Genomic DNA, 24,831 nt, shown 5'->3' on the forward strand with positions numbered 1-24,831 from the left:
TATACACACACACACACACACACACACACACACACGCGCACGCACGCACACACACACACACACACACACACACACACACACACATGCACTGAAATGTTAACCCTTTCAGGGACAGCGGTTACTACAGTGGACAGCTTATCATGTTATCAGGTTACAGGGTGCATCAAAGTTTTCAATTAATTTGAAAACTTTTAACTGACTCTTTTTTTCACATTGTCATTATGGGGTGTTGTGTGAAGTATTTTGAGGAAGGCTGCATTTGAAGTGTACATCTTGCCTCCGATCGGGTTCATTTCATCGCGGCAGCCAGAATCACGATCGTGATTAATATGAGTTGAATTATGGAGCCCTAATTTTTTTTTTTCCCCCATAGGAACATATTTGACCCACGAGGCCAAAGGCTCAGACGACGCCCCCGACGCCGACACGGCCATCATCAACGCTGAGGGTGGAAACTCCGGAGTCGAGGACAAGAAGGAGTACTTCATCTAGGGAGCAAGAAGAGAAGAAAGAAGGAAGGAGAAGAAGGAAAGAACAATCTTCCATTTTGTTTTCACCACACTCAGTTGCTCGAGAAAGTCGGGGGTGAGGACTTCGTTTGCATCGACACGGGGGATGTGAGATTTGCACTGACACACACCCACACATACACACACACCCACACACACGATGACTAACTAACACGTTATTGTTACGTTGCGATCCCGGCGTCCCGTTTTTGAACCAACTCCGAAATTGTAACTCACATTCCTTCCCGAGCTGCTTCCTACATGAACACCACACCCACTTCATGAACATCCTCAGCCTGCCCTCTTCAAAAAAAAATGTGACGAGCCACCCTGCAACCCCCACCTAAGGCCCCTCCATCTACACTACACACGTACACCTATAAATATGTGTGTGTGTGTGTGTGTGTGTGTGTGTGTATGTGTATATATATATATATATATAAAGCATCCTTTTTTCTGGGTGGAACCGGTGTCGGATGTGTGTGCCTGTACATAGAGAAAGGGGAAAAAAAAAAGAGGAAGAAAAATACACTCCTCTCGCTCATGTATCTCACTTCCTGGAATACTCTTATTGCCTGTTTTTATTACATGCGTGCAGAGTATCTGACAAAGGAAAAAAAACAATAGAAAATAAATGTAATAATATTAAGCAGTACCAACAATGGCTTTGCAACTAACTTCCACTGCAAAGATTTGCGTCGGATTCATTCTCGTTACATTTTATTTTATTTATTTATTTCTGGGGGATGAAGCGGTGTTGGGGCCACACTGAAAGGCAAAAAAATATAATTATACAGTGACACGTGATATTATCGAGTAAATGTTATACTTTCGGGAAGAAAAAGATCATGCAAAATTTCAACACATTTCTCGACAAAACAAATTTTCTCTGAAAAAATATGAATTCATCAGAATCTGCTGAGGATAAAGTTTTCCGGATCAAATGAATTTTGAAAAACAAAAATATTGTTCAAGAAAAATACATGTGTATTTTCTGAAATAAAAAGTTGTAGCCAGTTGATTTTTTTTTCAACCAAAAATAATAATTTCAAAAATTCCTGGGAAAAAAAAAAATCTTCTCCAAAAATGGGTTAAGTGGTAACTTTACAAGTTAAAATTCTATAATTTTTTAAAATAATAAGTCATACATATGAATTGGAGCTTTTTTAAAAGCTAAGTATGAAAGTATTTTTCCAAATCCAATTTACATGATAAATTTTATTCTTGGAATATTGCAATATGCTTTAATTTAAAGCACATATGAATAACATAATAATCATTTGAGAATAAAGTAATCAATTTCAGAGCAAAAAAATAATAAAGATAAAATTTTAGGCAAAAATTCACAATATTCGAATAAGGCATCTTGATTTGAATGAGTATCTTGAAAACTTCAAAACAAAATACCAAGACTTAAAAACAAAATAAAACTTTTTCCTTTTGAAAATTATCACAATGATTATATAATTGTATTTTTTTCTCTTGTTAGTGTAGCCCCACATAATACTTTTAATACTTTTTCAAGACTGATGAGAGTTGCCCATTTTTGTTTGTTTGGGCATCAAGTGTTTACAGTGTTCACTTTACCCAAATAAACCAAACTGTAAATTTACCCATTTATTTGCTTGTCGTGAAGCAGGGGTGTCCAAACTTTGGATAGTAACTATTCAGATGCGCAATAGAAAGAAATACAAAGATGACAAAATCATCCACACAGTAAAAAAAAACAAACAAAAAACAACAGATTAGTTGCGCAAATGTAACCAACCAAATGACGACCAATTAAAATTTTTTAAAAAGTTGCGCTGACATTTGATTGATAGAATCTTTCCTTTTGCTACTTGCAGAAATTAACCAGAACCACTCGAAATAATCCAAAGAGTAGAACAGAACTACTCCAACTAATCCATATTCTCAAATCTCAGGGCGGTCCCCGGACTGGACTTTTTTGGGCACCCCTCTTTATCGGCTCAGTGGTACATTCCGAGTGAAGGGTTCCTGTAAATGAGTAACGTTGGCTCGTGGCCGCGTGTGGAAAAGGGAAAGGGAAGGTAATCTGGCTAAGAGGCTGCGGGCGCCGTGCCAACGCTGCGCTCTGGCCGGCCACAAAGTCTTTGAACAACTTCAATGTCCTCGTCCATTTCTTTTCATTCTTTAATCAATCAGCCCCGGCTGCGTCCTGATCCACCTTCAGCTCCCCCCGCCCGCCCTCACCCTCCATATACATGATTGATGTGGCGCCTTCCTGGCAGGATGCCCCCTCCCCCACTTTATAGACATTGGTGTGGATGATTGTATGCTTCTGTACAGGTGTGCTTGGAACGGTATGAAAGAACAAGTGCAAAAATTCCCACCCCATGTTGTAGAAAGTCTTCCTGGAGAGAGAAGAAGCTGGTATCACTGCAAACTCCACGGCGTCCCAATACTTTTGTACACAATCCATATTTTCTTTTATTTGATGTTCCAACCCTTTTGTCCCCGCAAAAAAAAAAACAACAGTCTCCACTTCATCCCAATACTTTTGTCCATCTTTTCCTCAGACCTCACGTTTGCGTCCCAATATTTTTGACCATCCAGCATTTGTATTTTATTGTTTTTTGTTTCATTTTTAATTGTTGTTTTTCTCTCGTTCTGGAATGTTCAGGGATTCTTCGTTTTCCAGTCAGCCCCCTCTCCACCTTTGTTGTGAGTCCTTTCACGCTGCCTGTCAAAAATGATTTTCTGTTGTTTTTTTTTTTTGGCTGTTCTGCGTGTGAAAGTTATTGACATGGGCTGATAATTTCAGAGGCGGGAGGATGTGTGAAATGAAATTCTGCAGGGATGTCGAAGGCAAAGCCACTTCCCTGTGTTCCGTTGTGAAAGACCCTGCCTGTCAAAGTCGGCTTATTTTGCCGTGCATTTGCTGTTTTCTGTATGAAAATGACTGAAACGTACCATTAATTTCCTGTCTTTGGAGGAAATGTCACAATGTGACTTTGTGAAAAGGGATAGCCTGGGTAAAATGGATGCTGCATCTCAGTGTGAAATGACACATTTGCCCTGAAATTTCACGCTTTCACATAAAACCCAGCAAAGCTTGATGTTTTCTTTTTGAAAGTCAAACAGATGTACCATCACAAGCATGACGGGTAGTGACATTAAGAAAGGAAATACAGTGGATGTAATGTCTCTGTCTCAAAGCATAGACAGCTGACCAGAAATTTCATGCTTTCACACGAGCCCAACAAAGCTCCGTGTTTGCTTTTTTCTGTGTGAAAGGTACTGACACGGCTGCTTGAGAAGAGCATGTTCTCTTTGTCTGTCTCTTTATCAATGCGCAGCCAGTTGATTGGAAATTTCACACTTTCAGGCGTAACCCAGCATAAATCCTCACATTTGCTGTTTTGTGTGTGAAATTTATCGACACAGGCTGCTTATTTCCCAACTCCCTGCAAAAGCTCTTTTTTTTGTTGTTTTGTTTTTTTGGCCCCTAAGTTCGCTGTTTTCTGTATGAATGGTACCAACACAAACTGCTAATTTCCCAACTGCCTGTGGATCCATTTTTTGCTGGATTGTGTTTAAAAGACACCAATACAGACCACTCATTTGCCGTCAACCCATCACAGCTGTCATTTTTCCACCATTTGGCTGTGTGAAAGATATCCACGGGGACTGCTAATTTTCCAGCCGTCTGTCAAAGGTGGCTTTTTCTATGTGTTTGCTGTTTTCAATGTGAAAGTTACTGACCGATTGGGTTCCATGTAAAAAAACAAACAAACAAGACAAACAAAAAAAACCCGCTCTTTCATCTTTCATTCTGTTTTCATCTCACCTGCTTTTTTTGTTATGGAAAGATCTGCGTGAAAGGGGCTAGCGACTGCACTCTAGCCTAGACAGTGTGCTAACATATGCTAAGCTAGTCACTACAACAAAGGCATACAAAGTCAAAAGTGAGGTGATTTGTAGCAGTTTTATCAGAACACACTTGATTTTTTTTTCCCCACTGTTGCTGACGTCTTCAGACCTGAGGGGGGCGCTGTCGTCCCATGCCCAAGTTGAAACTCCAAGAAGAATTAGCTGCGTCGTGCTACAAAAAAAAAAAGAAAATGTTGTTTTGTAAAAAAATCAAAATGAAAAATCTGCAAAGACCCAGCGGCCCTATATTTGCCTGTAATCAGTCGTCCTGTCCTTCGTCTTAGCTAATGTGCTAGCATGTAGCTTGCATGAGAACAGTGGGGTGGTGTGTAGTGTAGTGCGTGCGGGACAAAATGTCCACCCTCCTCTGGTCTACGGACGTCGGTCCGAAATAAGTCGGGGCTTGTTTTGTCTTAAATTATGTCATCCTTTTTTCTTGTTTTCCTTGATTTTTTTTTTTTAATGTTTAGATGAACCGAAGGTTGTACTGTAGATGGTTTTTTTTGTGTGTATATAGTATTTCATATCACGAAATGTATGTTGATTGGACAAATGATGATGATGTCACCAAGCCGCATGCTGTGGTTGGCTCCTATGTTTAAATTGTACTTATTTTAAATTTTGTTTCCTTTAGTTTTTTGTTTGCTAAAATTCCAGTTTTCTGTTATTGACTTCAATAAAGATGCAATTGGGTTAATTTCACTTATTTTTGTCCTGATTCTTTTTGGGGTGTGCTTGTTTACCCCCAAATTGTGCTTTTACATATGCCACAAAAAATGGCGCTACCAGTTTTACAGTATTTTATTTCAATGTGTAATACATTTATTGCGCTTTTTTGTGCTTAGTTTACTGTTTTTGTACGAAAAAGTGTCACAAGAACTCGAACGGTGATCACTTGGAAAAGTGCCACGAAATGGTATGGTGTAGTTCACAATATGGCCAGTAGAGAGAAGTACAATCCAAAGAAATCTCCAACGTGCTCGATTGACCATAAAACGTTGAAAATATCACAAATGTTTGTATCCTTTTTGTTTAAATCAGTCTTGTTGTAACACGTGACAAAAAATAGTTTGTCAACAGTGACATGCTAAAAGTCTCTCTCTTTTTCATATAATTGCCATCGTTAATAAGAATATGAATAAATTGTGGTTAATTGGTCTTTTGACGAGTAATAAAATTAATGATCCAAATGATTGCAATTAAAACATTTGAATCACAGTACTTTATTTAAATTTAAAAATATATATCTTGATTACATATAGATAATTTTAATTTTGTATCTTGTTTTAAAAATTTTGCGATTGGCTGACAACCAGCTCAAGATGTAGCCCCGCCTACTGTCCGAAGGTAGCTAGGATAGGCTCCAACACGCCCTGCGACCCTTGTGAGGAAAAGCAGATCAGAAAATGGATGGATGGATGGATTTTAAAAATCCACCTAATCAACATAATAGCTTTTTGACAGATCGGGATAATAGCAATTATTGTAATATATCTACAATTTTCGTTTTATCTCTTCATTTTATATTTATTTTTTCAATATATTATTGTTATTCTGCGTTTTTATTCTTTTATTTTGCGTGTGTTTTGGATTTTTGTTTTATTTTTTGCCTAGTTTACTTTTTTTCTTAGTTATTTTACTTCTATTTTAATTTAATATATTTTATTTACTTAATTTTACTTTTATTTTTTATAGTTTTATTTATTGTATTTACTTCCTGTTTAACTTTTTTTGTTTCGGTTTTTCAAATGACCTTTTTTTTTGTTTTGTTTTTTACATGCCATTTCAATTTCTTTTTGTACTTGTACTTCGTATGTATGTATTTATATATGTTTGTATGTTTGTATTTTAATCCCCGAGTACTGTCAAAAGTGAATCTCTGAAGCGCAGTTTTCCCGAACGGCCACTGGAGAGTGCTCTTTGTGTTCTTAGCGTCCAAAACGGCGCTTCGCAAAGAGGGAAGGAACCTTGGGGGCTGGGGTGGTTTGTGATGATGAAGATGATGAGCATGGGGGGATGATGATGGCGCGTGGTAGGAGGGGGCCTGCTGAGGAAGAGACGGTGTTGGAGGGGGGGAGAGCTCGAGCAAGCTCGTGCGCCGGTCAAACGCCAGCAGAGCGCTGCGAGGAACGGACGCAAGTGAACGCAACATTTCAAAGTGCACGCGGACGATCAAGAAGAGGATTTCATCTTGTCTTGAATTGTAAATATTAATCACAATCAATAAGTCTCGCTTGGCCTCTCTGATGAGTGCAATCCGGCGGGAGTTGACGGAGGCGCGCCCGGAGGCGGCGGCGGCGTGGGGCGACGACGTGCACGCGCGCGGCTGAAAGCATCATGGAGCAGCCTTTGTGGATCCTAACTTTGCTCGTCACTTTGCTGCCAGGTGAGCACGCGCACCCACGCGCACCCCGTCAAATTCAATGAGCATCTTCTGCTTTGTTTCTTTTGTTGTTGCCGATGAGCGCTGATTGGCAATTGATTGATCGCACCTTGGAAGCCATTCAGGTTGATTGATGGCGAAAAGAAGCCCGAGGGCATGACGTCACATTGTCAAGCTTTTTGTTCATAAAGGCCACATGACAGCTTTAAAGTAGTTTGGATGTCCTTTGGGGTGCATCCACTTTGCTTTCAAGTGTCTTTTTTGGTCAATGGAGAGATGATAGCGCCACACAACAGTTGAATCTGGCACACCGGAGCCCTGGCGAAAACAGGTGTGTGTGCTTTGTGTTGAATGGAGAGGTGTTAGCAAGATGATGTCTATATGTTGCAACTAACCATCACAAACGTGTTTCACAAAGTGGGTCTTTAGTGAAAACGGGTGTGTGTGCGAGTGCGAATGGAGCAATGGAAGCGAGATGACCTTTTGACAGTTTATCCAAAGCAGAGCACTGGATTTACGGTTAAAAAAGTTTGTGTGTGTGTGTGTGTGTGTGTGTGTGTGTGTGTGCGTGAGTGTACCTGCTGCGCCACCTGGGTCCGCACCCACCACCGCAGCTGCCATCTTGGTGGTCCGCAGACACTGATGTGCTCCGACAGCTTGGAGACGCCGCTGTCGTCTTCACACGATGTGGCCTGAACTAAGAAATGTTGCATTTCGGGACATGACGGACCACTTTCACACTGTAAATCGATGGCGAAAGATACGCGCACAAGATGAGATGGAGATGAGTCGAGGCATTCATTCGCTGGCTTCAGCGGGGGCAACAGATATGTAACAGAAGCCTCTTTAAAACATTCTGTAAAAGTTGGTGTCTGTGTCATTGTGAGACTTATGTCGCACGTCTTCATTGGTAGTTTCAATCTGCAATCGGAGGACTGTGAAGTTTTATAGCTGAGACAAACGTCTCCCACTCTGTGGGGGTCAAAAGTAATTGTCTCTTACCCACTGCCCATTGAAGTCACTCGATATATATTGGCTACCATTTTCGCTGTGAGGATTGAAGTCGAGCCGTGATTTTCCCCTACGGAGGTCGTATCAAATGTGCAACAGAATTTTACTGTCTGTGGAAGTTGAAATTTTCCCATTTTTGTGTGTGGTGCTGTTCCACATAAACAAACGCAACAAAGGACAGAATCGGGTACAAAGTCCCCACTTCAATTTTCCACCTACGGAGGTATTACCAGATCCACAACGCTAGGAAATTCTTGCCCCTTATCCCCTGCCTATCCGAACTGTGTTGTTCTTTTTTTTTTTTCCACGTTGCTGTTTTGAAAGTCAAAACTAAAAGTCAGCCTGTTACTTTTCCGCTTCTGGAGGTCAGGTAGTATCTGACCAGTAATGTGGGTGGCAAATCAACTTTGTGTCAGGGTGTTCCGCTATAACAGGTTGTTAAATTCACACCCGAGACTCAATTCTCCTTCTGCCCTCCTCAGAGCAATTTCAAAGTCTTTTTCCCGTCATATCAGAGATGGACTCGAAGCTCTCAACAGCCGGAATCACCCTGCCTCTTTCTTTTCCTTTTTCTTTTTCTTTTTTTTTTTTAAGAGCATCAAAATGGATGTGAAGAATAATGGCAACAAAAAAAAGAGAGACACTTGAAAGCACTCTCTCGCTCTCATTTTCAAATGCTTCTCCTGATGCTCATTTGGACCGTCTAAATGGACCGCCCACGTGAAAATCCAGCTTGACAAATAACAACCATCAGCACGTGGGTCAATCAATCGCGTCCTTCCACGAAAGATCACAATCACGCACTTTTGTCTGTGAGTGTGAGTGGGCGTATGCAATTGTAATCCATCCATCCATTTTCCAATCCGCTCACAAAGGTTGCGGGGGGGTGCTGGAGCTTATCCCAGCCGTCTTCGGGCAGTAGGCGGGGGGACACCCTGAACCGGTTGCCAGCCAATCACAGGGCACACATAGACGGACAACCATCCACGCTCACAATCACACCTACGGACGATTTAAAGTGAACAATTAATTTACCATGCATGTTTTTGGAATGTGGGAGGCAGCCGGAGTACCCGGAGAAAACCCACACAGCCACAGGGGGAACATGCAAACTCCACACAGAAAGGCCGGAGCCAGAATCAAACACTGCACCTCTGCTCTGTGAGACCGACATGCAAACCATTCGCCCGACGTGCAAACCAGTCGCCCACCGTGCCGCTCGATTGATTGACAGATGTCACCCGAAGTGTTCTCATTACTTGTCACGGTGTCGAAGCCATGGAGAGAGATTAGGAGATATTGTGATTTATCGGTACGGCACAGTATCGCCAGGAGAGATCAATGCAGTATCGCAGTAGCATTTCTTCCGTGCAGTATCGTAACTCAGCCACAAAATATCAAGAAAAATATCAATATCGTGACGTACGGTATCAATACTTGGTGGAAAAAACTAAATAACGATATTAAGTTTCAAAAGGCACGGTGGCTTTAGGACATACGTCATCTATTGCCAAAATAACGATATTAAGTTTCAAGGCACGGTGGCTTTAGGACATACGTCATCTATTGTATCTGAAATGGAGAGAATGACGTCACCCGCGCAACTAACCTCCTGATATGCGTGAATTGAAACACAAGCCGGCGGCAGCGTGGGTGGCGACCATCTCATCCTATCTAATCATTATCATCATCATCATCATCCATTGCCATTTACAAGCGGGGGGACGCACAAGAAAGCGAGATCTTCCTTCCAAAAAAAGAAGACGGCGCTCGTGCGAGAATGAAAAGGGGGTGGCTTAACAGCAGCCGGTTCAATTACAGATAAGAGAAACGCACTGCAGAGTGACTGGAAGGTGCTAAAATGTTGAATTGCGGCCGAGACGATAGCGCGACTTGAGGCCCGTCGGAGATTAGCCAGCACCCATTCTCTATGAACAACTTGGCCGCCTAAACGTCAATTCAGTGGAACTTGTTGAAATGTGATGATATGCTCATTTCGATGACGTGAAATTAAAATGCTTAAAAGTCGAGCGTGACGTGCCCACGGATAAAAGCTCCGCTCTTAAAAAGTTTCAAGAGAACTTTGAACCCCGGATTCTCAAATGATCAAAGCAAAAAAAAAAAAATGATTGGCTTTCAACTCAAAATTATACGAGACGCAGATTGCGATGATATTAATAATGCATGGCACTTGTCAAGAAAATGTCATAAATTTATAAAAGACCACTGGTAGCTTGAAAGAATGTCCAGTACCCAGACTGTGCCTTATTACTTCACGATAATCCCTATATAGGCAAGTCAAGGCATCTTGACTTTGTATATTGCCCATTTCATGCACAAGATAATTCAATGTGCTTCACAAAAGAATGTTAAGATCTTTAAAAACAGACAAATTGAAGACATGTAAAAGCAACAAGTATTTGACTAAAAGGACTAAAAGAGAGCATAGCGCAAAATTTGATTTGACAAATCTTGATTAGGGAAAGCCTTCAATCTGGAGATGTTTTTCCATGTCAAAGGCTGATTGATTTGATGTCATGACTGACGGTCCAATCCAAATCAATCAGCACACCATGGTCAGACTTGGTCTTTAGTCTTTGAAGACAGCAACTCGAAATATAGCTTATCTTTAGCCTAAGAGCATAATTAACTTAGTATCACCATGTCAATGAAAAACACCAAAGTGCTTGCAACGAATTTAGTCATCCAGGTCATTCAAAGGTTGAATCATAGTAACAGAACTTCTCTGGGGTTATTTAATCTTTTTTTCTTTTGTTTTTGAAAAACTTCACAAATGACAATTACTCTATGAAGCTAATGATATGCCGATATTATTGATGTTGTGACATGATACGGTATCATAAGATGATCTTTATCAATGCAATATATCACGATGGCAACATTTGTCACTGTACCTTGACACTTAATGGTACGATACCTCGCACGAATGATATTTTGTCCCACTCTTAATATGAATAATGTAGCTTGATACTTGACGATACAATATACCGTTTTACAATATCACACCTATGATACAATAAACCTCAATCTGTTATCGTACCATTATCCGAAGTGATTATGATGTATTGAGTAACGATAGGGTTACAAAAATTCGAAATAGCAACATATCCTTGCAAAATAAAACAGAATGATGTTTTTCCCCATCCCGGCTATAAATATCTTACCTTGATACTTCATGGGACTATATATGGACATAATGACAAAACAGTAACTGTGGTCGGGGCTGGCACAACATATCAATATTGCAGTATATCCTTGCAAACTGACACTTAGCGATACAATATATCATGATAAAGATTTATGACAAGAATGTATTGCGATATCGTTTTTTACGCACACCTGTTATCGATACTGTTCCTTGACACTTAACCATACGACGTATCCCGATAACGTCATGAAAGGAAGATCGTAAGATTGGGCCAGAGTTTAAAAATTGGCATACATCCTTGCAGTAGAAAACGTAACCATACAATATAGAACAGTGTAAGGGCTCTACTTTCACAACTGCGCAGGGGTGGGTTAGACCTCATGTTGGTTATCAATGATGTTACAAAATATCTTCAGGGTCACGGTTTGGCATCAGTTCGTCAATACCCAGGGTTCTTTCGTGTTACCTTGGCAATATCATTCACAATTTTGGGCACAGGAGAAGGTACGGTGCCCCAAAAGGGGCAAAAGAGTTTTGAAAGCGCATTTGATTTTCCCTCCTTAGAGGGACATTTACATGACACCTGTGTGTGAAGCGATAAAGTAAAGCGTAATGCGAACGACAAACAACCCCAGGCTAACATCTGGTGGGATAAAGAGCACATACCAGGTAACTTAGTGATCTTTAATGTGGTGCGATTGAGGAAGCGGGAGGATGTTCGTGGTGGTGGTGGTGGGGGGGGGGGGGGGGTGGTTTAAAAAAAAGATAATTTCTTTTTTTTAAATAACTGTTTCTATAGCAACGGGCCGCTGGAGGAGAAGAGAGGGGAAAGTGGGGGTGTACCAGCGGGAGAATGAGCAAGACAGCGTTACCTTGGCAACAGAGGAAGAGGGCAAATAAAGAAAGTTTGAAGGGAAGGGAAAATATACGAGGGTGTTTAAAAAAAAAAAAAAAGAAGCAGACTTACGGGAGAAGTAGCACAGTTAAAATTAATTAAACGGGCAAGAGTTAATTGAAAATGTAATGAGTTAGTCGGAACATGCGAGTGTCAGAATGGCCGCAATGGACGACAGCCGTTAAATCGTCACAGAAGCCGTTAATCCCCGGAGAGTCCGTCTAATGTGCATGAGTGCGGCCTACCAGGTGCGTTTTGATTGGACGCGATCGCTCGGAAATACCATGACGACCACTTTCAGAAGCTCGCATGTCAAGCATGGCATCATAGATCATCAAAATTGTGGAATACAATTTGGATTTTGAAATGGGAAATAAAGGAAGGAGCCATGCGCTGTTGGGTGATACGGCTTTGAAAATAATAAATAATGTTCACAAAATTTAGATTTGAGATCCCAGCTTCTTTGAGGTTTTTTTTTCTTCATGAAGAAAAAAAATGGAATGGAAAATGCAGTGATTTCCATGATTATGCGATTCTTCACGTTTTTTCACTATTAGTGCTAATTAGCATATCCCCCATTAAAATAACGGTCTAGTCATAGTGTGACAAAAATTATTTTGTTGCCTTAAACATCTCAGGAGGCTGGCCACCTGTGCTAAAATCAACGACATTCTTCGTTAAACAGATCATCCAATTCTGCACCAGAATAAAATTTGTCAATTCCAAGTTCCGCGATAGCTCCACAAAACAGGAAGTAGCCTGGCACTAATTAGCATATGGACAACAAATAGGGGGATTCACCATTTTTAAATAAAACTTTTTGTCATTTTTCTTTTTTTTTTTTTTTTTTGGGTGTGTGATGTACTGTACGTCAAGTTTGTTTTGCTTTTCCATCGGAAATATTGAACGAAGAATTAGTCCGATCCCAAACACACAATTTCTCCCCAAAACAGGAAGTAGCCTAGCATATGGACAAACAAACAAAAAAGTTCATTCTTTTTACAGTGCAGTTGAAAAATGGTATGATCCTGATGCAGGGTCGCCATCTTTCGAAGATGATAAGAGAATAAAGAAGACGTTGTGTAAACGAGTTAGCTTTGGGGGAGGTCTGCCATCAGCTGAATGCAACATTGTAGTTATTATGCTTTCTTCTGGCTTCCGACTGGTTCAAACAGCCTGTGCTGGTCCGGCCTTTTTTTTTTTTTTTTTTTTTTTGACTCTGAGCTCAAGACCTCACATGACCTTAATTGCCAAGTGAGCGTTGAGAGTGGCTGAGGGAAGCGGGGATGGGGCGTCCGGGATTTTGAGTCCGCAGCCAGAAGGGGGATTGATTGGAAGTCTCACACTTCAGACAGCCGCGAGCCCCTCGCAGGGTGTGTCGCTCTTCGGGCTCCCTGAATGCACTCAAATAAGAGAAGAAAGCTTCTGTTGATTTTTAGGTTGCGCAACAAGTGGCGCTGTAACCAGATTTTTTTGTCCAGATTTGACCTTGTTTTCCAGTTTCCCCATATACGTTCTTCCATTTATTTTGAGTAAATAATTTTCCAATTCCCACCTCAGTTTTCTCCCATTTGTTGCATGATTTATTTTCTGCTTTACAATTTTTATGGGTATTTTTTCCACCGGCAGCATTTTATTTTCTAATCTGTTTTTTTTTTTCCAATCCTCCAATTGATTCTTATTTCTTCCGATATTTGATTCAGATTTTGGAGATTTTGTCATTTATTTTCCAGTTACTGTTTCCCCCCCTCAGACTAAGCAATTTATTTCTAGATTTTCAATATTTTACCAAATTTTCTGAAATACGGCTATTTTCTGATTTTTGATTTTTTTTTTTCCCCGATTTTGTTCGTTTTGTCAAGATGTGACCCCCGCCCCCATGTTGCTATTGATGTGACATCTGTAGGTGAATGAAAAGACGGTTTTAACGCGTTTTGAGTACTTCACATATAGAGAAGCACGTTAGAAGTGAAAGCCCTTTTACCATTTTACTCATATGAATTAATTTTGAGGAATAATATAGTAAAACTTATAATCTACTTATCTTACTTCATGAAGGCTCTGAGTCATTTGTTGTCAAATCAATTATTCAAGACATTAGTTGTTTGAGTTACTGGACCAAACATAAACGAATCTTTACATTGGTTTCGATGTAACATCCGGTTCGATGTTATCCCCAAAGCACTGAATGTTACCATTGTGTCCGCACAGTTTGCGTTCGCATACCCAAAATGTCACCTGTGATGCCCAGCACGGGTATAAGTTGCAGTTTCATCTGAGGCTCATTTCCTACAGCGTGAACACGACAATTCTGAGTGACCGGGCGGGCTGGCGGTTACCCAGGATTCATAGAACCACAGTCACATCAGTCACATTTGTATAACAATGTAAATAAATCTTCCTCACACACTGAGCAGTCTTTGAAATATCCAAAACAAAAGTACCACTTTCTCTTCATTTTGTCTGAAAAGTTGTCCTCGGCTTTTTTCCCCCTCAAACGGAACGGTTAGCACTCTGTTGTCTTGAAAGCGGCCCCCAAAAAATAAATAATAATCATCTGCCGTGTTTGCAGACTTAGCAGCAGCGAGTTGGAGGAACAAAAGGTTTTTTTTTGCCAAAGATTTCCCGACTATTCCCCGCGCTGGCGCTTAATCCCAAGTAATTAGTCTTCTTGTTTGCCGAGGAATATCCTTCTCTCTGCCGTTTCTTCCCCCGCGTGAGTCAGGAGATAAAAGTGCGTCAGGAAAAAAACAAAACAAAACAAAAAAAAAAACGGGTCCTCTTCCGCCTTGTAAACACTCGCCGTCTCTTTCTGAAGCGCACTTATGTGACACGTGCTCATTAATCATTTCTGTTTGCTGCACTCAAGCTCGCCAGGCTAATTATGTTCCACAAGGAATGGCCATTAGAATTTCTACCGCATAAATTCATTTCCAACCCCCTCCCTCCGCCGGACCCCCCAACACCACCGCATGCGTTCAGACATAAAAATGGGAAATCGTTTTTCTTCCCGGATTTTTTTACGGCGGGATAATGAGTCGCGCGCGTGTACGGTACGGCGCGGTGGTCGGGTGCACCCGCGCGGGACATCTGTCTATTTTCAGCTATAGCTGCCGGGCAGCCGAGCGCTGGCCTGTTTTACATGGATAGCAAATAGCTATTAGGCCTAACTGCCAGCCAGTTAGCCGGCGGCCATCTGCCGCACGCTGCAATTATGTGGCGGGAAATATACTCGTTATGAGTGCGCCGCGCATTAACGACCCGGCGCGGCACTAAATACGCTGGCGGAGAAGAAGGGAGGATTTTTTTTCTTTTCTTTTGAGGGACAACACGTTTTTTTTCCAGGGCGGAATGTGTGGTGGTAAGATGTGTTGCGTTGAGGGCAAAGATGGTAGCTGACATGTAGTAGCGTGGCTGAAATAGTCGTCGTTGGGTTTCAAATTAGGGTTTCAAGGCAAGGTGGGGATATGTATTTGGTATTCAAGTCAGGATTTGGAATATAATTCTGGTTTCGAGGTTGCGTTAGGGTTTCAGATACGGGTTTTAATGAAGAGGTTCAAGACAGGATTAGGGTTTCAAAGTCGGGGTTCCAGACCGGGTCAGAGTTTCAAATTAAGATTTCAAGACAGAGTTAATGTTTCAAAATAGGGTCTCAAGATAGGATTATGATTTTAAATTGGGGTTTGAAGACAGGGTTAAGGTTTCAAATTCGGGTTTCAAGACAGGATTATTATTTTAAATTGGGGTTTCAAGCCTGGATCAAGGTTGTAAATGTGGGTTCCTAGACAGGATTACGGTTTCAAATTAGACTTTCCAGTCTGGGTCAGGATTGTAATTTAGGGTTTCAGGACAGGGTTATGGTTTCAAATGAAGATGTCAAAGTCAGGTTTTAAGACTGCGTTAGGATTTCAAACTATGGTCAATGTATTGTGTTTAGGGTTTTAAACAGAGGCTGCATGTTGAAATTAGGGTTTTGAGCCTAGTTTGGGTTTGAAATTTTTTGAAGCCTACGGTAGCTTTTCAAATGAGTGTTGAGTATTCGCTTGACAGGCTAGTTGAGGCTCCGCTTCCGCCTCCAATTGCTTCAATTGGGTCCCGCTTTGAGTCGGCGGTCGTTTTCGTCCGTCACATTGCAGCGACGCCGCAACACCTCCAAGTTTCTCTGCCAACGAGTCATTAGAAGCCTCTGATAAACTTTGCCAGGGAGCGCTTATCTCAAATCCGGGTCATTGTCTTTGCGCACGCGCACACGCGCACACACACGAAATTGGTCCCACCGTGGCCGCCGCCATCCTGGAAGCGAGCCACATCCGACTCCGGCGATAATCGCGCAGATTGCTAAGATCGACCGGGGCGCTGCCACATCTGCAATTGTGCACCAAGCGCCCACCGAATCGTAAAGGATGTGACAGTGGCTACTCCAAGGGTTGGGTTTCAAGCTAGGGTTTTAAGACTGGGTTAGGGTTTCAAATTAAAATTTCAAATCTGGGACACAGTTTCAAGCAAAGGTTAGAGTTTCAAATCAGGGTTAAGATTTCCAGTGTCGGTTTTCAGTTTGGTTTTCAAACAAATGTTGGAGTTTGGATTTCAAGGTAGGGTTTACGATTTGCCTTACCAGTTCAAGCTAGAGTTTGAAGCCTGGGATAGAGTATCAAATTGAGGTTTCAAATGAGGGTTAAGGTTTCAAACTAGGGTTATGGTGTGAAGTAAGGGTTTGAAGTCTGGGTTCCGGTTTCAAATTAGGGTTTTAGGAATGTGTTGGTGTTTTCACATTGGATTCAAATTGGGTTTAAGGTTTCAAATTATAGTTTTAAAGGAGGGTTAAGGTTTCAAGTTAGTGTTTGAAACCCGGGTTATGGTTTCAAATTAGCGTTTGAAGCTTGAGTTGCGGTTTCAATTTAGGGTTTCAAAGGAGGGTTAAGGTTTCAAATTGTGGTTTTAAGGAGGATTAGGGTTTCAAATTAGGGTTTAAATCTTGATTTAGGGTTTCAAGAGCTTGAAGCCATTGTTAGGGTTTGACATTCTGGTTTTAAAGAAGGATTAAGGTTTCAAATGGTATTTTTGCAGGAGGATTAGGGTTTCAAATTAGGGTTTAAATCTTGATTTAAGGTTTCAAATTAGGGCTTGAAGCCATTGTTAGGGTTTGAAATTCAGGTTTTAAAGAATGATTAAGGTTTCAAATGACGGTTTGAAGCCTGTGTGATGGTTAGGTCGGGGTTCAAGTTGTCTTCAGGGTTTCAAATGAGGATGTCAAGCCAGGATTCTGGTTTGAAAGACGGGTTATGGTATCAAGGCATGGTTTTGAGCCCTCACTTGTGGCCACGTGTGAAACACTTGAATTGGTTGCGAGGTGAGGAAAGACCTTTTTTTTCCCATTTCCTCTCTCGTGTGTGTTTGGGCCTCACTCGGATTCCTGCGTTACCACGACGACGGCATGCTTCCCTCATCTCTCCTTTGTCACTGTTACCATGGCAACGTGTCTCTTTGCCTGCCCGCCACTACCTGTTTGCTTCTCATCGTCCTCTCTCATTTTCCCCCTCTTTTCTTTCCCTCCGTTTGACTTTTTTGTAGTTTCTCTTTTCTCTCCTGCTCCCATCCTTTGGCGATTTGCAACGACATTTGTTTTGTTTTGGGTTTTTTTTTTTACTACCAGGAGGGATTAAGGCATTTTTTTTTTTTTTTTTTACAGAAAGCAGCTGTTGCCATGGTGACACAAGTTTTGGATTTGCCGTGCGTGGCGATGGCTGAATGGGGCGATTGAAAAGAACGCTCGAATTTGCCTTTAATGCCAAAATGCAGACGGGAGACTTTTTTTTTTTTTTGACGGGAAGACAGACAACTCAGAGATGATTTAAAAAGAAAAAAAGACAAAAGCTGCCTTCTTGTAAAACAATGCTTTTTAATTTCATGCTGTCAGTCATGCGGCGATGACTGCTGCACAAAGCACGCGGCTCGTGTCGCGCGGATTTTCCGTTTTGAAGGAAAGCCACGACTAATAACGTCACCTAAAATGCATGTTTTTGGGGTTATGTCATGACATGAGGTCAGATTGACAAAGGAAAGGGGGCATCCCTCATCGAGGCCTTTAAGAAATACGACTCAATGTGGTTTGTTTCAAATTTACTTTTTACCTTTCGACACAAGTCACATATGACATTTTCAAAAAGGAATCCTTTTTTTTTTTTTGCATCATTCCATCATCACAGGAGGTCAGACTGGCAAAATAGTGACACAGTTCGAAATTTCTCATCAAGGTCTCTAATTTGACGCGTGACTCATTTGGTTTGTGGAGAATTACAGTTTAGAGCAGTCGATTCTTTAACTTCATTTGACATACATTATTGCATCAGCACGTCAGGTCTTATTGCCAAAATATTTTCATATGTGGAAAGCCCTCACAAGGCTTTTAATCTGATGTGCGATTTAAAATGCTTTTGTGCAAATATATTTTGGACCATTTTACTCTTAAGTACGAGACCATGTTGACATTTCCAAGCAAAGAAAATGAGTTTTGGGGCCATTGTGACATCATATAGGGTCATACCAACAGAATAATTGCATATTTTGGAAAATTTCCAGCAAGGCCTTTAATTTGACATATGACTCATTATGGGTTGTTGATCATGCATTTGCACCTGTCTACCCTTTTTACTTGTCAATGTTGACATTTCCAAGCAAAAAAAAAAAAAGAAAACATGTCAGTACATCGTCACATCAGGTCATTTTGAGAAAATATTTATATTTATGGAAAAACCTCACCAAGGCTTTTATCCCTTTCATGCAGCCTGTAACCTGATAATGATAAAATGTCTACTGTCGTAACCGCTGTTAATGTCAACATCAACGTGAGAGTTTGGGGTCCAGTAACCTCATCATAGGAGGGTTATACTCACAAAATAATTATAGATCAAAATATCCGCCTTTGCGGTCTATAAATTGATTTACAATCCTGAGTGGTTTGTTGAAAATACATTTTTGGACTTTTGGACTACGAGTCAACTTTGACGTTTTCAAGCAAAAAATGAAACATGTTTTGGGACAGCTGTGTCAGCATATGAGGTCGTAGTCACAAAAAAATAACAAATCTGTGAAGCTCATCCCAAGGCCTTTAAATTGAGGTGTCACTCAATGGGGTTTGTTGAAAATAGATTTTTTTTTCAGCGATTTTGATGTTCTTTTGATCAAAACAAAATCCCACCAAAGTAGTAACCACGTTAAGATGTTAAGATGAAGCATTTTGTGTTCGACTTGTTCGACATTGTTATTAGTTGAAAAGATGAAAATAATGGAAATGAATAAAAGATAGCTAGCGAGCCACGGTGATGCGTTTGTGACTGCGGGAAAACAGAAAATGTTCGGAAAGGAGGCACTTCAGTAATGAATAGGCTAATAGTTTTTCACGCGTTGGGACTTGTGGCTTGCTGTGTGAACGAGGCCTTTGGAAAACGGTCTGATGTCAGGAGGGATGTTTGTTGAGGTGGGCTGGGGGGGGGTCGTGGGGGTGGGCTGTATGTCTGAGGGGGAGGTTTAATTTGGATCGCGCAAACAAACACGGAGGCGGTGGGAATGTTAAGCGCTCCCTTGTCGAACACAAAGTGGCTCCAAAAAGGTCACGCTTGACAGTTGACGCGGCGACAAATCGAATGCGATGACGCCCACCCTTCACCCTCCCCTTTTCTGTTTCCTGTCATTTCCTGACCCCCGCCGTCCCCCTCCCATTTGCAGGGCAGAGGGCGGGGCATTACATAATCCGGCCCACCAAGCATTTACATGATCAAGAGTTTTATTGGTCATGTTATCTATTGTAAAATGTAAAGAAGCGAGTACAATAAAATTTAAAAAAAAAATACTAACAATAAACATTTAACATTTTTAAAAGATTTGCATTGATTATGTACAGTATATATTTAACTCGTGAAATATTTGGTTGAACTTATTGTAAAGAATAATTGCAAGGTGAATAAAAAAACAATTTTTTATTTAAATTTCTAAAATATAGATATTTTTGGAATGTATTTGGTGTTGACATATTCTATTGAAGAATTGGTGAGTTAATGTGTTGCAAATAAATATCAATTTTACATGTAGAGTATATTTTTAAAAAGTCAAAAATTTAATGTGATAAATGTTTAGTTCAGATTTTGATTTTATTACATTAGGTAATTATTCAATTTATGTATTATGTATAATAAAATCCATTACATTTAATACAATGTATTGGAGCACTCTTTTTAATGAGCATAACTATTTCACTGATATATTTTTTTTGAGATTCTGTTTTATTAAACACATTAGTTGGTTAATTGAAGTGTATTTATTCCCCTTTATTGATCCTTTCACTTATATCATGAAATGATTGCTTACTTACTGTTATTATCATGAAGTCATTTTAAAAAATAAAATAATAACAATATTGAAATTAACAAGTGACAATGAATGAATCTCCCATGTTTGTAATCCACGCTTTGTTTTTTTGAATGCATGCCTGCCTGCATTCATGCAGGCAGGCATTTGGTCCCTCCTCCTCTTTGTCATCTTTCTTCATCAGCACCTCTTCGTCTTCCTCTTTTGCTGTAATGCAATGCAAAGTGTGACATTTTGTCAAGAGCGCCCTGTCGTCCAGGGGCGTCCAATTGAGGCCATGCATTCGCTGCGGGCTGGCCCTGACCCTTCGCCTCCTTCCCTCCCGATGTCTCTTTGGCTGCTTTCGAATTCTCCGGCCCGGGTTTCTAATCCGCTTTTTCCCGTGGCCCCTGCGTCGGTGTTGTGCGAGTTCATTGATAAGGTCTCGGCCGCCCTCAGCGAGCGTCTTTCAGATTCCAGCATGCACAGCTTGAGTCAATAGCGCTTTGCCGGCTTGATTCCGCAGCTCTGCATCAATACCCGAAGGCTCCCGTGACTTGCCGCTTATGAATATTCAAATGCGTAGTATAATGGCTTCCTTCTTCAGAAAGGATATGTTGCTTCTTCTCCTCATTTTGTTTCTTCTTCGCGTGTTCAAATCGAAGAAAAAAAAATCAAATTAGCCCATGTCCTTGTGAAAACGTGTTTGAAAAGATGGATTTGAAACCTTACCCCAGGCTTGAAACCCCAATTGGAAAGCCTTACTTGAAAGCCTAATTCTGCCTTAAAGCTCTATCACTAGCTTCAAATCCTATTTTAAAAGCCCAACCTTTACTAAATTGAAACACAAACTAGGAAGCGTATCCCAAGGTTGAAGCTCTACTTAACTCTTGAAATAAGTTTTGAAACCCTAATTTAGCCCTTTCCAGGGACTTCGGTTACAACAGTGGATAGCTCATCATGTTATCAGGTTACAGGGTGAATGAAAGGGTTAAAAAACCTAACTTTTGTTTGAAAACTTGAAATCCTGCTCATGTTTTGAAACACTAATTTGAAACCCTAACCTGTGGTTGAAAACCGAATTTGAAACCCTGACCTGTGGTTGAATCTCTTAATACCTCTTTGGAACCTTGACCCAGGTTTGTCACTCGAATTGGATACCCCAATTTAAAACTCTAAACCTGTCTTGCAACCCTTCTAACAAATCCTAACCATACTCATCCTAAAACCCTAGTTTACATATTTAACCTTGAGACCTTACTTTGCTCCTAGTCTGGAACCCTAATCCAGTCTTGAAATGCAAACTTAAAACCCTAATGCTAATTTTACTGGAAACCCTACCCCTGGCTTTCTTAACCTAACCAAGGCATGAAATGTCATTTTGATTGAAACCGACCTTCTCTTGAAAACCTTCTTTGAGATAGAGACAACCTGCCAATTTTTTGACTCCAGATGTAATATTAGTGCAATAACAGAGGTGGGATAAGACACGGATTCATCAAATTTCCTTAACTAAAACTAGAATAGAGAGACACAAAACAACTCTTTGGAAGGTCTGCAGTCAAGTACGCACACACACACACACACACACACGCATACGCGTTTTTGCTACATGGTGGGGACTTGGTGTGTGAAGGATTTGCCCCACGGGGACCAAATTTCAAACATGAAAAAAACACATTTATGGATCTCATAAAAATTTGATTTTCGGACACAAATTTTTTTTGAGCCCGTGCTCACTCAGAAATCCCCTTCAAATCGCATATATCTTATTTTAGTTTTTTCCAGGTTTTTGGTCACCTCGTGGGGACTTCACGAATCATGTCAGACCAAAACCACCAGCAGGGGGCACTTTTTTTCTACAGACAACAGTATTTAGAGCCTGTGTAAGGTCAGCAGTTGTGTTTTGTAGGAGCCATCTGCTTATATTTTTTGACAACCCTATATTTTGCACATATAAAATGGTGAAATATTGTGTTCATATGCACAATTGGGTCTACGCCCCTTCCCAGCATTCCCGTTTTCTGACAAGATATCTGGCCGAGTAATCAGGTAAGTGTAGTTTTGCCAGGTTCTGTCACAACCAACAGTTTTCGACCGCATCCAATTATTTGACTTTTCCATGTGCTACCGATATCGCTATTGTTATCTCAGAAATACATGCCACTGGTGCTGCCAGCAAGTTTTTCTTTCATAAATGTGGTGAGTTCAAAAACATGGAGATGTCCTCTTTACAAAGTTTTTAGATTTTTATATTTAATCTGTGTAGAATATCTATTATCTCTTAATAACATAGTGACTAATAATCTGTGCACATCAGACTAAAAATGACGATGTTTAAATTTTCTTCTGCATACCATTAAGAAAATGAATACTGCTCTCATACCAGTTTCAATGACAGCCTGTGGTTTTTTTAATAATTCACATTTGGCAAGCTTAAAATTTGTGCATCCAACAGTGTGGCAAGAGTACAACAGAAGTGCATTGAAATGAGCAATTGCACAGCAAATGTTTTCAGGTCAAAAACCCTCCCTGGGTTCAAATAAAAGTGCTGGACACCCTAAGTATGTCCAGAAGTTAAGTCCGTGAATATTCAAGACAAAAAAACCCTGATTGCTTTCCAATAGAAGTGCTTTTCTCTGTCTTTCTTTGTTTTGAAACATGCCAGAAACAAGTGCACAGTATACAAATGTAAGAACATCGGATTATTCCCACTGCCAGGTGAATTTTGAAAATCGAATTTTGAATCACCTAACCTTACCGTTGTTTTGCAGACACTCTCTTTAAGGTATCAATGCGGTTTTTTACATAATATTTCACTGCCTTCCAAGTTCTCAGTTTCAGTACTCTTGGTGATGTCTCAATGCAGTTCATGCACTCAGCTTTCCCTGGGACCTTGAAAGAGCTGATGCAGTCCCATCAGGGTTTTCTCCACAGCCTGGATTTCTTCTTCTGTCCACTTGCACTTTTTTACTTCTGGCTTCCCTATACAAAATGGGACAGTAAATAAATATTCCTCTGAAAGTTAAGACACATGTTAGTATTGTCTGTAGTCATCACTGGTCTGTTCTGTAACAGTTTTGTATTTTTTATACACCAGAAGATAAGGCATTCACAAGCCACTAGATAACCGCTTACCTTCAGAGATCTTCTTGACCAGCTCCATCTCGCCATCCAATTTACCTGTGAAAAGTAAACACAGAGATAAGCACATTTAGTTCAACAAAGTCAGGTATATGTACTGGATATATTAACTGCTATGTTGACGCTGCAGGTCTGAATGCGCAGTTCGCGTTTTTTGGTGGAATCAATTTTTTTGTCAGGGTTCACATTGCATATTAAGTAATACATATCAATCTACTATTGAGCAAACTTGATTTTGAATATTCCCTTCTGATTTCTATACAGCCAAGACATAACTTAAAATTGTTCAATCCTAAATCACCCATTGAATGTTATGTAGAGCAGGGGTCCCCAACCGCCGGTCCGCGGACCGGTACCAGTCCGCAGGGCATTTGGTACCGGGCCGCACAGAAAGAACTTGCCTTATTTCCGTTTTATTTATTTCGGAATACGAAATGTGTTTTATTTTGAAAAATTACCGTATTCTCTGTTACATGCGTCTGTGTCACGCTTGACTCACGTCAAGCCACACTTCACGGTCACGTGACCGATGACGCTTATAAACAAAACGCTGAAGCCAGCAAAATGAGTAAAAAAGCTGCTTGGAGATCGCAAATGACGGCGGCCTTAAAAGTACGTTCGAAACAATTAGATCAAAGTTATGGCTGAATACTCTGAGATCGCCACAATAGCACTGTTGCTATTTCCGACATCCTACCTGTGTGAGGTGGGGAGTTCATGCAGCAACAGCGACTAAAACAAAATTACGAAGTAGACTGGACATAAACCACACACTTGAGGTGTCATTGTCTCCTATTACCCCGAGATGGGACTGTCTGATTGCAGAAAATCAAGCTCGGGGCTGTGGTGAGTCGTCATTTTCATGCACTTTGAATTTGCGTTGTATCGTATTTTGAAGGCATTAAACATTACCAGAGCGATAAGAGTGTTGCGACCAGATTAGACGCTCCTTGTGTTTATTATTATATTTCGAAAACACCACAGTTTTCAAGCAGCTCATACCATATTATTTTGTTGTATTAATTCCGCCACACCTTAAATGCCGGTCCCTGAAAATATTGTCTGACTTAAACCGGTCCGTGGGGCAAAAAAGGTTGGGGACCCCTGATGTAGAGGATGAAGCACAAATATATTGCGAGGGGCAAGTAGAGATTTCGAGCATTTTTCTCTTGGATAATATCAAATTATGGTAATCAAAAACAAAAATAATCTATTATTTCCCCATCCCTACCACACCGTTGCATGTCAGATGATAACTTGGTCACTAACCACAAAGTAACAGTTTACCTTCTGTTAGCTGCGGTGGGACAGACACCTCCTTGACCAGCAGCCTCTCTCCATCTGACCAACCTACAGAGAAAACCTAATTCAGTTTAACCCAATCAGCAAAAACAGTAAAGCAGGCAAACTGTTTTAAAGGTTGGGGTCTGGGGCCATATCAGTTTCATTCGGTGTGTGTATGTATGTATGTGTGTGTGTGTGT

The 24,831-nt window shown here is 40.7% G+C and overlaps 1 protein-coding gene and 1 long non-coding RNA gene across 3 annotated transcripts in view; one reads left to right on the top strand and one right to left on the bottom strand.

Annotated features, from left to right (window-relative positions):
• Positions 1 to 6,455: 6,455 nt before the first annotated feature.
• kirrel1b (kirre like nephrin family adhesion molecule 1b) overlaps positions 6,456 to 24,831 on the top strand; it is a 67,144-nt gene continuing 48,768 nt past the window's right edge. For both annotated transcript variants that reach the window (XM_019892963.1, XM_019892965.1), the window contains exon 1: positions 6,456 to 6,789. In XM_019892963.1, the coding sequence (XP_019748522.1) occupies positions 6,741 to 6,789 (49 nt within the window). In that variant the 5' untranslated portion in view covers positions 6,456 to 6,740. The remainder of the gene's footprint in view (positions 6,790 to 24,831) is intronic.
• Positions 23,337 to 24,831, bottom strand: part of LOC109529547 (uncharacterized) — a 3,219-nt gene continuing 1,724 nt past the window's right edge. Inside the window, exons 3-4 of the long non-coding RNA XR_002170859.1 lie at positions 24,636 to 24,698; positions 23,337 to 23,387 (exon numbers count right to left, since the gene is read on the bottom strand). This is a non-coding gene — a long non-coding RNA (uncharacterized LOC109529547). The remainder of the gene's footprint in view (positions 23,388 to 24,635; positions 24,699 to 24,831) is intronic.

The sequence above is a fragment of the Hippocampus comes genome, unplaced genomic scaffold, assembly GCF_001891065.2.
Source record: "Hippocampus comes isolate QL1 unplaced genomic scaffold, H_comes_QL1_v1.1 scaffold255, whole genome shotgun sequence".
Taxonomy (NCBI): Eukaryota; Metazoa; Chordata; class Actinopteri; order Syngnathiformes; family Syngnathidae; genus Hippocampus; species Hippocampus comes.